Source organism: Lissotriton vulgaris, chromosome 4_1, assembly GCF_964263255.1.
Source record: "Lissotriton vulgaris chromosome 4_1, aLisVul1.2, whole genome shotgun sequence".
Taxonomy (NCBI): Eukaryota; Metazoa; Chordata; class Amphibia; order Caudata; family Salamandridae; genus Lissotriton; species Lissotriton vulgaris.
Window position 1 is genome coordinate 1161177356 of NC_141691.1, and position 13579 is coordinate 1161190934.

The window sequence follows — 13579 nt, forward strand, 5'->3', positions numbered from 1 at the left end:
AAACAAGCGGCACAGATAAGTAAATGTTACATTTTACCTATTAGGGGGTGGGAATGTAATCCTTTAATTGTCATACTAAAGAGAATGGTGTTTTAAGCTTTCTAATCATTATACAATTTGGTCTGGTCCGTAATATTTATTCAGTTGTTTAGTTTGTTTCGAATGTTCACAAATTGTATATAGTTTTAAATAACTGATACAATAAAATATTATTTATTCATTCATCCAAGAAAAACTATTCATAGATTATAGATCTACGCTCTGTGGTTGGCAGACATTTAGTAAATAAAAGGTAAATAATTATTAACACAGACAATAGGTTTCAAGGGTGTGACCTGTTGGCTTTGCTATCGTTGTTACAGTCTTCATTTTACAGTTTCCACCCATTTGTTCAATACACCTCGTGTTTTTATCACTTCTGCAGATCCTAAATTTTACACTCCTTGCCTTATTTTCTGTTTTTTGTGCAGATAATACTGCAAGCATTGTAACTCGACGGAGAAAATTCACCCGCACAGCCCAGAGCCTGTACTACCTTCCCATTGTCATCTCGGACGGTGGCAACCCCTCGCTGAGCAGCACGACCACCCTCACTATCAGAGTCTGCGCTTGTGATAGGGACGGAAGAGTCCGAACCTGCCACGCGGAAGCCTTCCTCTCTTCGGCGGGCCTCAGCACTGGAGCCTTAATCGCCATTCTTCTTTGCGTCATCATACTGCTTGGTAAGTCCTGCTCGTGGCACCAGTTCCACTTTATTTGAACTCGTTTTAATATTTTCTTTCGGAGACACTGTTTTATGGAAAGGGGTTTATCTAAATTGAAAAAGAGCAAAGTCAGAAACGTAAATAATTATTTTTCCCTGAGGCCAGGCGATTGTATTGCTAATTCAGATTTGTTCCTTGTGACAAGCGTTTGTATATCATTGGCTGGGACACAAGTCTTTGCGCAGCCCAGAAAGTGTCGCAACACGCGGAAGATACGTGTTTGAAACGGTGAGGCTCCCCCTCCAACATAAGCTTTTTGAGGTTCTTTGCACGATCAGCGAAAATTAAAAGTCCGACACATTCTGGCTCGTGCGAGGACTGAAAGGGAAAGAAAACAATTAATGTTTCCTCATTAATTTCTCTCTCTTCGCTTTATCTGGGCAGCATACTACAGTTTTCTGTTTCAAATTAGCATTTTCCATTACTACGACCAGAACTTCAGAGAACAGCTGAATGCTGGCATAAGCAGAGCGTGGAAAGCATGTGAGGGTTTCTTGGTGAGTGATGTTGAAAAGTGTTTTTGAATTCGAATAATTTTTGTGAGGTTCTTGGAGGTTCTTTGACACCCATGCTGACAATTCTGCGTCGCATATTGATTTTTTATTGTCATGCACCGCCACACCATATGTTTGTCTCTGTTATCAAATGGCAAGACGTTTGGCCAACCAAAGAAGGGGTGATGGAATCGCTATGAGCACAGAAATAAAAAAAAGTCTAATTTGTACTGATTTCAATGGCAGTAAGTGCAAGCAGATTTCAACTTTAACGGAGAACTTATTTCTAGCTTGTCTCTAATGAGCATTTTGAAAATTATGATTTTCTCCCCCTCCCATCTAATAAGGTAAGTAGCTAGAACCGCCATTTTCTCTCAGATTACCTATGCAACTCCTCTTTATGTAGGATGTCTGCAGCACATGCACAACTTTGTCCAGTGTCTTGATAGTTGAAGCCAACACTGGGCCCGCTTTTGTTCGAAGTTAGTGTCCTACTGGCTTTTAGTGACTGTGTACATAAGCCACGGGCATCTGAATATGCCCCTGTGTTTTGTATTAACGTAGGGCAAAACACTGAGACCTGTTTAACTTTCACGCTAATCTCTTGAATTTTCCTTCCTCTTCCTCAGTTTTTTGCAGTTTTATATAGCACTAAATCGATCCGAAGGCTCTGGAGCGCTCTCCATGAGCACGAGTTACATTACACAATAATTTTTCTGTAAGCAAGCAAGATTAAGGGGCCAATTATGATGCAGCCCGTAAAGGCTCCAACCTGTGGTCTGAAACTTCAGAGCTGCATCTTAATGGCCCGCTCGGTTTCCTTTTCAACTGCCTCATAACGATCGAGGCAGTCGAAAAGGAAACCAGCCGATCATTTTGACTGGCTTCCGACGGGCTCATAGAGCCCTTTCATCAGTGGGAAGCCGGCGAATAAACTCAAGGGCGGGCCTTTTCGCCCTTGAGATAATAATGCCCTGTTAATGTTAGACCTGGGGGTCGCTAGTTGGCTGAGGTAGGTACCTTAGGCCAAATAGGGACCCTTGCTTCTACGTTAGGGAAAGGAAGGACACCTTCTCAGATAGCCCCCGCTCACCCCTTCGGTAGCTTGGCACGAGCAGCCAGGCTTATCTTCAAGGCTAGTGTGTAAAGTATTTGCAACAACGCTCTCAGTAACCCAATGATGACACCACAAATGGACTCCACACGAGTTTCATAAAAAACAGTATACATTTATATCAAAAGATATAAGATGAGGCCACACAATATAAATCCAACATATGTGTACTTGTAATATTCCTCCTGACCGAAGCTAGGCCAGACAGCCCTTGTAAGTTCAGGCAATATTAATGAGCAATTCTAAATGATCCACTGCAGTCCTAATGCAATGCTATCCCATTCATAAAACAAGAATCAGGCACTTCGCAATATAAAAATAATGCAGTTCGTTATGCAATAATCAAGCAGTTAGTAATGCCAAAATAATGCAATGCGTAACACAACAATCAGGGAGTTCGTTATGCAACCTAACGCAATGCGTAATGCATTTTTAGGGTCTTCTGACCACCAGGACCTTTCTTACACTATAACAAAAAACACAGATGAGCAAACGTGAGCGGGAGAGGATTTAGCGTGACTGTCAGAGCTGCCGACTTTGAAGCAGAGGAACCACTTTTGAGTCTTGGGGTTGACTCAACATCCTGTGATTCTGGGAAAATCATTTAGGGCCTGATTTCGATGTCAGGTGGAATTCCTTCCACCCTACACGGACTCGGTCCTGGGACTGACCGACACCGAGTCGGCGGTCCTGACCGCCTCATTAGGATGCGACTGAACACTGTTCGGTCGCATTTTTATATTTGACAATGGGAGCATGCATTACGGCCATAAACAGACTTTAATGCAAGCTCCTATAGTGAAATGGGAGGTGCGGTTCATCCCTGCACCCCGTGGTAAGCACCTCAAGGCGCCTGCGCAAGGTGTAAGGAACAACAGTGGTGCACCATAGGTGCCCTCCCAGACTCCAATTGGAGGGCGTGCACCAAAGGGAGTCTTGCTAGGGGCTCCCAAACACGCTTACCAGGCATGGTTTCCATGTTGGACAGACCGACATGGAAACCATGTCATGAAGCGTGCATGTTAGACTTGGATCTTTTTGGCTAAAGTTCCCTAAACTTTTTGCTTTCCCTCTAGACCTTTTTTCTGACATGAAAAGTAGCTAAAAATGCAGAAAAACCCATTGTTGCTCCGTGGAAGACTCTTTGCAAAGGTTGACTGAACACCTTTAAGTGGTTTATTGCTGTATTTAGGTGTTAAACCTGTATACTAATGAGACCTTTACTAAGACAGTGCTGATGTGTGAAAATGTCAGAATAATGAAGTAGTACTATCACAAAACGTGCTGCGTAATGCCTTCCTGCGGTGCTGCCCTATGTCAAAAGTAAATAGCAGGAATGCACAGTATTTATATCTGTCCTCTTCTACTACGCGGGCACATAAATGGCTGTCTAGTGCCAACGTAGGCACCCTTGCACCATGGTGCAAGGGTGTCTGCTTTGAAATCAGGATGTTTTTTGGGGGGAATGGACACCTTCCTTCACAAACTCAACCCTTAATCCACTTCTGGGAAGGCATTGGATTTTGACACATTCCCAGGTATACAGCATGTTGTAAATCTGGGAATGTGTCAAATGCCATAGGTGTTACGTGGGAACACTCATTGTAACATCCATGGCATGCCTCCCATCGTACTATGAGGAAATGCAGCGACTTGTGATGCGTTGCCTCTCACCATATCTACAAGGCCACGAGAAGACACACAGGGTGGCCTCATAGATATGGTTCTGCATTGTGCACCGCCAGAACGTCATTGAAAGTGATGTTGCTGTAGTGCACAGGGCTTGTAAATGAGCCTCTTACTATTCATAACTGTTAGAAATGAGGGTCTCTAGTTGGCAGAGATAGGTACCTTTGTCCAACTAGGGACCCTTGCTTCTAGTCAGAGTAAGGGGGATACACTTCTAAAATAACCCCTGCTCACCCACTAGGTAGCTTGGCACAAGCGGACAGGCTTATGTCTGAGGCAGTGTGTAATGCATTTGGGAACACATACAGTAATACAGTGAAAACACTACAAATGGACACAACACCAGTTTAGAAAAATAGTAAATCTTTACAAGTCCAAATATAATAAAAATAAAACATACAATACTCTTGAAAAATAGTACTTGTGCAAAATAAGCTTTAAACTGCAGGAAACCCAATAAAACACAGTTCCTCCAACTCAATAGCTCCTCCTGGGGCTACGGAAATACTGAATACAACAGAGTCTACCAATTCCAGCCAACCATGTCAATGTGGGCCAGCTAAAGCATCAACAGACTCGGACACAGTACCTTTCTCGTTATGATCAACACGTCTTGAGCAAGTCGGTTGGGGCAAACGTCGCAGTCGCGTTGTGAAACAGAGCATTGCAGTGGAAAATGTCCTCACAAGTCGGTGCAGGCAACAGCTCGTTGACTGAGTTGGTGAGACCAGGGCTTGCGTTGAAAGGTGAGATGATGCTCACTGCAGTGATGGCAGGTCACGGTGCAGCGACGGAGCCGGTCGATGTTCGGGTCAGGCAGCGATGTAGAAGGTGACGTCCATGCAGAGTGTAGCGAAGCGTTGCCGAGTGTAGTTCCCACAGGACGTGGTGCAAGCAGTGGCTTGTTGATGGAGTTGGTGAGACCAGGGTTGATTTGCGAAGCGAGGTATTTCTCTCGGTGGGGCTCACATGACACAGAATCCCGCAAAGGACACGATGACGGAGTTGGTTACCCTTTTCTTCTGCAGAGACGATCAGAGATGGTGTCCACAGACTCGGTGAGGTCTTTGCTGTTCCGGAGACCTCTAGAACAGGGGGCAAGCTCAGTTCAAGCCCTTGGAGATCCAAAAAACAGACATACAATACACAAACCTAGAGTAGGCACACTGGATGGTTAAGCAAGAAAATACCTACTTTCTAATGGTGGTATTTTCATACACAGAATGTAAAAATCACCCTCACTAAAAAAAAATTATATTCTGAGTTTCGGCATGCTAAATTGTATTTTCCTACCCTACCTTGTTTGCAGGGGCGGTTATGATTATAAGATGTTATAAGCAAACTCTCCATTCTGTCCTATGGGAACAGGTAGCCTTGCAATAGTAAAAAACGAAATTGGCAGTAATTAAATATCAGGACATTACACACACAAGGACATGTCCTGCCTTTCACATACGATGCACCCTGCCCACAGGGGTACCTTGGGCCTACAATAGGGGTGACTGATATGTAAGAAAAGGGAAGGTTATGGCCTGGCAATTGTATTGCAGTACCAGGCAGCACACAGGCTCTGCAATGGCAGGCCAGAGTTACATTTTACAGGCTGCTTCTGTGGGTGTAACAATCAGTGCTGCACGCCCACTAGCAGCATTTGATTTACAGGCCCTGGGCATACACAGTGCACTGTACTAGGGTCTACCTAGTAAATCAAATGGCCAATCATGGAAGCACCAATCCATAACAATAATTTACAGGGAGAACATGAGCACTTAAGCACTGATCAGCAGTGGTAAAGTGCCCAGAGTTATAAGACCACCAGCAACAGGTCAGAAAAAATACAGGAGGAAGGCAGAAAGTCCTGGGATAACCCTGCAAAAAGGGCCAAGTACAACAATGACTCTGCTTATCTTCAGTTTACATGGGTGTGAGTTAGGAATAGTGGGTCTACACTTACCTATATATTCTTGCCTTTGCAATATTGTCCTCCTAATACTGCTCTTTGTTCTAGCAGTGTAATTCACTGTAAATCAGTGTAAATAATGGTAACCGGCATTGGCAATTGGAAAATACTGGGCCTGATTATAAGTAGGGGTTAATGCACAAGTTTGCAAAAGGGTGCAAATTCCAAGTTTTGCAATAATTATCACACTACCAATGATTTTACCAGGTAAAATTTGAAGCATTTATCGAGAGAAAATATCTTTTAAAAACACAAAACCTGCATATCACAGAACAATAGCTAATGATTTTGTATGTTATGTCTCATTTACAGAGCCTAATCACGAAAAGGGAGGTATTTACCTCTCCCAAGGGTATTGGTATTTACCCAGAGCAGTACATACCATGTACTAATAAGTCCTACTCAGAATCAGTACCTCTCTATGCATTTGTACTAGTGGTCCCGGATTGGCAGTGGAGAGAAGTCCTTCAATAATGCTGTTTGTAGTAGGTAATATGGTTCATCTCTTGAATGCTGTTGGGAAAAAAATGAAGAAACCTTGAATACATACCATGTACTAATAAGTCCCACTCAGAATCAGTACCTCTCTATGCATTTGTACTAGTGGTCCCGGATTGGCAGTGGAGAGAAGTCCTTCAATAATACTGTTTGTAGTAGGTAATATGGCTCATCTCTTGAATGCTGTTAAAAAAAAACATTAAGAAAGCTTGAATTTGGATTCTGTCCACTATAAATGTATCCAAAAACTATCAAAATACCGTCTCATATTAATGATAATGTATGTTCAGAATTTATAACAAAATAGGTTGTCTGGGAGCTACCCTTTCTGTCAGGAAAAGGATTGGGTCAACAATCACAAAAATTCAGAGTTCCTTCTCCTGGGTTCACTATCAATCAAATATTTAATTGGTCATAGGGTCTACCCTAGAGGAGCAAGGGGGTTGTAATGTTACATTAGTTACCACATTTACACTTAAATGAAAATGGTGCCCACAGGTATCAGCAAAGACATGAAACAATAGTGTTTTGTATAAAAATATTGATCAATCATTTATTAAAAAGGCAAAGTAAAAACAAATTAGAATAAGTAACAGTATATACAGAATTACAGATTTTATCATAGGATTTTACAAACACAAAAAACATCCATCATTTTTAAAAAGATTGTTATAAAAACATCATACTGTCATTTATACATTGATTTTTGTTAAAAATAAATAGGACATGGGAACGAAAAGTGTTGACGCGGTGTTTCGGTGCCTCTTTATTTTGCACCTTCTTCAAGGACTCGTTCGCGATTCAGTTATTCTACTCCAGGTGCAATCATCCTGGTGATATTTCTTGTAATTCTAATTGAACACGTTTCTTCCTGTGCTCACTGTGTTTCCTTATCTCTTATCTCTTGTACAAGTGTCTTTGGTTGAGCGTCACTTGTTTTAGAAGAGATTGGGGACACGCTTCAGTCCGGTCCGCTTTACTCTTGGTCTTTTGAGAGTAATGGAGGACGCCTCTGGGAGCTACCTTCTGGTAATTTCATCAACCATTTACTCTGTATGGTTTAAATGAAAATAACTTTAGTTTATTTCTTTCTCCTTAAAACTTCATCTTTGTGGGGCTTTTTTAGCACATTAGCGGTCCACTCATTCCAAACAAGCCCAGGAAGGTGGAGGACGCCGTGCAGTTCAGCTATCCTTTAAAGAGTGGACCGCTAATGTGCTAATACTCTGAGGCGGAAATCGAGGAGTTAATGTCGGATGCGGCAATCTTTGCTGATCCACATATATCACAAGCGATAGCCAACACTGCTGAATGGGACAACCTGTCAGAGAAAAAGAAAGAGCACATACGTACTGTCCTCCATGGAACGATCCTTAAGGGCTATCTAACAACCAACACAGCCCCGAAGGGTCTTCTAGTGGCAAATGCCCCACGCATCTTTCTGAATGATGCTGCTTTTCGGAAGGACTGGGCCTCAATCGCATGGCACTGCACGCGCGATTGGATGGTCTTAATTATAAAGACAGCTTTGAGACTCTCGGAATCCCTTATGATAGAAATTAGAGAAACAGAGTCTCACTTTAAAGCCACCATCACCGGCTACAAGAAACGACTGAATGAACTTAACAAGGAGATGAACGAATATAAAGATAACCTAATGCAATCTAAGGTGACCAAACTTCAAAAGGACCAAAAGAAGTTTGAGTTCGAGAAAGTATACCCTTACTCTGCAGCTTCGTTCACTCCACCAGCACGCAATGCCAACAACTCAGACTACTCAGATGATGATTCATCTAATAGCAGTGGTTCCAGTAACAACTCTTTCAAACAAACAAAAAGAAGAGGGAACCGAGGCAATAGAACCAACAAAAGCGGGCATGGTAATCAAGGCAACCACTAACAGTGGTATCCCCCACAAATGGGGATGGGCACACACCCTTATGCTTTCCAACGGCCACCCTATCCGTTCATGGGTTGGAACCCGGGCTTCATGCCCCCAGCCAATTTCCAACAGCAGTATAGACAGCCTTTTTTAGAGAGCGGACGGAGAGGCCGAGGCAAAAGGAGAGGGAACACCAGAGTAACCTGGCAAGAAGACGACTCAGTAGCGAACCACACCCGGAGCAATCAGCAACCGGGCACGAGCGGGGTCTGAGTTTAGTGACAAATCTGTCTACCAGAACACTCACTCCGGTGGAGATTCAAGTATTGGAAAAAGGGTTAGGCTTTGTCCCCACAGCAAAACCTGACAAATTCAAACTACACTGCGAACTGGCAGCATTCTTCCGCAAACTAAAATTAAAAGCGTTTTTCGATGGGAAAACAGACCCAATGGAATCAGTCAGGAAAGGTGACACAGGCTTAAGACCTAGCTCGACTTTCATCCCGCCTCCACACACAATACCAGCGGCCATAACTGCTTTTGAGCAAGCTGTGTTTAAAGACCAAGAACATTGCCAAAACCCGAGAACATTCGGAAATTTCAATACTGCTGAATTCGAGGCATTGCAACAACTACAAAACGACACCTCCATAACCATCAAGCCTGCGGACAAGGGCGGAGGGATCATTATCCAGAACACAACTGACTATGAGATCACCTGTAAAAATCTACTCGGTGATGTCAGAAATTACACTCCACTGACATCAGATCCGACTCCTGAGCTCTCAAAAAGGATCAGCTCTTTGGTTAAACAAGCAGAGGATCAAGACCATATATCCAAGAATGAAGCGGCATTTCTGAACAATACAAGTAGTGTTATACCCTACTTCTATACGTTGCCGAAAATGCACAAGAATAAACTACCACCACCTGGACGTCCAATCGTCTCAGGGATTGGTTCGCTCCTAGAGCCGTTATCACAATTTTGTGATCACTTTCTAAGACCATTAGTACAGTCCACACCAACCTACTTGAAGGATACAAAAAGTCTGTTGCGTCTGCTAGCAGAGATCACCTTCCCTGAAAACTCGATCACTCTGGTAACATTAGATGTGGAAAGCCTCTACACAAGCATTCCACAGGACGACACAATCAAGGTCCTCACTAAGGTACTGGATTCAACCAACTGGGAATTCCAGACCCCAAAAAAATTCATTATTGAGTGTGCCACTATAGCACTGAAAGAGAATTTTTTCTCATTCAAAGACCAACTGTACCTACAATGCTCTGGGACATCCATAGGCAGTACTTTCGCGCCGAGCGTGGCGGGGTTGTATGTGGCAGACTTTGAAGCTAAACATATCCTACCACCCACTGCAACCTTTTTTTCGTCAATGTTACTGTGGAAACGCTACATTGACGACATTCTGCTTATCTGGAACGGCAGTGATAATGATCTGGAAAATTTCCTCACATGGATCAACACTCTAGACCACAACTTAAGATTCACTAACACCAAAAGCAGAAGAGAAATTGTGTTCTTGGATGTGGTCATCTCAATCAGTGGAACAACACTCGCCACAAAAACCCACAACAAACCAACAGCAAAGAACAACCTCTTGGAATTTAACAGTTTCCATCCGCGTCCGCTAAAGGAAAACCTCCCTTATGGCCAATACCTTAGGCTACGAAGGAACTGCAGCATGACCACAGATTTCAAAGACCAATCAGCCAACCTGACGGAAAAACTAAAAAGTAGAGGCTATCCTACATCCACCCTTAATAAAGGATTTAAAAGAGCTAAAAATCAGCCAAGGGAGGCACTTCTGGAAGAAAGGAATAACAAACCAGAACATATCCCACTCACATGTGTCACCACATACAGCAGTCTCTCAAACATCATGAAAAAGAGCGTAAACAAACATTGGAATATTGTAAAAACCTTTAAAAAGGACTGGGAAAAACCCCTGTTTTCTTTCAAAAAGGGACGCAGTTTAAGAGATGCCTTGGTACACACACGCCCAAAAGAGAAACCACAAACTATGACACCATCAGTGACAACAACATGGGGTCTCCCTAAAATTACCGGACACTACCCCTGTTCGGACTGCAGTGTGTGCCACCTAACACAAGCTACCAAAACACTGGCTCTAGAAGAAGGGAAAGTGTGGACCCAACGTGGACATACCAATTGTAACTCGATCAATGTGATCTACCTGATCACCTGTCCTTGCCAGCTCCGATACGTAGGCATGACCACCAGAAAAGTGAAACAACGGATCTGCGAGCACCGCAGCAACATAAGGTGCAAAAAAGTAACAACAAAACTGAGTCGCCACTTCCTAGACAAAAATCACACCACCAACGATATGAGGTGGACTGTGATTGAAGCTATCGAAGGTACAAGAAATGTACAAAACAGACTGTTTGAAAAAGAACAGCGTTGGGTATACCGTCTGGGGACAAATACCAACGGCCTCAACGACGATATCCCCTGGAATACAGTCCTTTCGTGAACTCCCTGACTACTAGCCTCTTGTGTCTTCTAACGAGATATATAGGGTGATCTGAACTAATATACCATCAAAAACTAAATAATTGCCGCATTTTTCATAATCTGGGCACACTGAGCATAAAGACATCAAAGTGGAACTATGTCCGTCAACAAAACAAAAATATTTTGAAATTTCAACTACAGTGCATTTCTCCTTTAATACCACTCAACTGTCCCTTCAATCATAGCAGTATTAATACTCATGTACATATGGAATTCATCCATCCAAACACAAACTATTATTGAATAGAAACGATCGCCTTCGGTAGCCATAGCAACCGTCAGCGTGTCTAATTCCCTTTCATGTAGTGTTCAGGGAAAGGCTCGCCACTCCAAGCCTCATTCTGATCTGAAGCGCACCGCGCCCAGAGGGGCGTGTGCGCTCCAAGCCTCGCTTTGAGCGAGACACGCCCAACCAGGAAACGGGCGCGCAAACAAGGAACAAAGCGCTTTTAAACACATTTACCGGCCCCGCTCTCCATCGTCGGGGTCCGGTAAAGAGGATTCTTGCAGGTTTAGAAGCGGATTGTGAACGCTGAGGGCGTGAGTGTGCATCTCCGGCGGAACGACTTTTTGCGATCACCATAAGCTAAGTACCTGTATGCTTGGGTCATATTGACATTTAACTCTCTCATTTCCTAGGATGTGCCAGGCGCGCTCCAATCCTCCTCCCGAGACCCATGGGGCTAGTAGCGCCCTATTTTAAAGTGAGATTTTCTCCATACCTACCAGCTTAGGGGGGTCACCGACAACTTGGTCAAATTGATTCCTGCTCATGGAGAATTCACATCGTGTTTTTACTTCCCCTGCTACAACAGTAGTTTTTAAATAAAACCCACCTTTAGCACTCCACCTCCTAGCGTGTACAATATCCCTAAGGGCTACTTGGATGGTGCATAAAATATCATCTATTGTGTGCACACAAAAGCTTGTCACCATCTTAGGAGCACCATGATAAGTGTATTCTGGCATATACTAATTGTATGTATGTCTTTATCTGTTTGTCCGTGTATTTTTTCTTACAGGTGCTGACACACCCCTGAATTTGGGGCTTTTTTAGAATGAGCAATTGCTCTTATAATTTTTAAGCACTTTTTTCACTTTTTCTTTTTCACTTTCACGCCCCCAGGTCAGGGTGGACTATTAGAGTGTCCATACCGCCGGGGTATAGTCCTGAAGAATGCCTTGGTGAATACATACCACAAGTACGGCAGAAACATGTTGACTGATTAATTTTAAAACGTGTGGTATTTAGCTGAATTTATCCCAACTCGTAATAACCTTGGCACGTAAATTCAGACACATAAAACCACCCACACGTGTCTTAGGGATCACTCATTAAAAAAAATTTTTGATACCCTGTTAGGCACTTTTAATTTTCTAATTTTCACATCACGTCCTCCCCACACGACAAGCTCCGCAGTCTTTCTGGCGTCGTAGCACACCGAAGAGGCACTCGGTCTCTTCGGTGGGGCCCGATGATGAAGCATGACACTGACCAGGTCGGTGTGTGAGGGCTTTCCTACTCAATCGGAGTGACTGTGTACAAACAAAACCCACTTATCTCCTTGCTCCATATTTCTGGCAGCCTTTTGACTGACCAGACCTCTCTTTTCTTGGTGTTTGATACTTAACTGGGGACTAAGAGAGTGTCCTTGATTTCCCTACCTCTCTCTTTGTTGACATACATCCACCATATAGTCAGGAGCGAGGTTTGGGGGGATTTTGCTTTCTTGTCCCTTCCTCTCCTGCAGGGCAGGATGGAGTTTGTTGAGTTCTGTGGCTGCACTACCCAGACTTCTCTAGCAGCAGAGCGCCTTATGTCATGCTGTTTTTGCTGATTATCAGTGTTAGGTGCTTGTCCCGTGCTGTGAAATCAGTACACACAGCACCACAAGCAGCTCAAGAGGGCACTGCATTTCGTCCCACTCGAATATGTGTTCTTCTCGAGTGGCAGCTTCCTCGACGTTAGTAGAAGGTTTCTCAACGTGATTTATAGCTATTTCCCTTGTTGACAAATCTCGCTGGGAGTTGGTCTGTGGTAAGATTTCCTTCACTCGCCAACCTAATGTTGGAGAGCGCAAGTGAGAACAAAACTCCACTCTGTGGAGCTTTCAGAACTCTGCATGCCAAGGTGGAGAGCTGAGTGGGAGAAACTCAGCCACTGGAGAGGAATGCCATGCCCAGGCCTACTCTCCTGGCCTGGAATCTCCCCTTAAACTATTGCGGCTGCTTACGAGAGGGCTGACAAAATGGAGACTTATGTTTAACTGGCTGCTAATCTGAAAAAGGCTGATTCAGAGAAGAGGAATACTTCTTCTCGATAAACTATTTTTGTAGCTTTTCCTCTAACTCTATCCCAAACAATTAACTACCCTGAAAAAGGAAGCTTAAGAGAAGAAGCCTTTTGTGCTGAGTCTGTGCCTAGTCCTTCAACACCAGATTACTCCTAGTGGCCGCACATGCTCCCCCGGAGAAAGCTTTGGCTCTCACAAAATCAAAGGAAATGTTCGACATATACCTCACTTGCTATTCTATTTGTTCCAGAAGACCAGAAGAGTCTGAAATATTATCCATGGACCTGAATATTGACTTATGGCCTGATTTAGAAGTCAGTGGAAGGG

The 13579-nt window shown here is 43.5% G+C and overlaps 1 protein-coding gene across 1 annotated transcript in view; it reads left to right on the top strand.

Annotated features, from left to right (window-relative positions):
* Positions 1-13579, top strand: part of CDH18 (cadherin 18) — a 2230955-nt gene that overhangs the window by 2093845 nt on the left and 123531 nt on the right. Inside the window, exon 14 of the mRNA XM_086965396.1 lies at positions 471-722. Coding sequence (XP_086821522.1) covers positions 471-722 — 252 coding nt within the window. The remainder of the gene's footprint in view (positions 1-470; positions 723-13579) is intronic.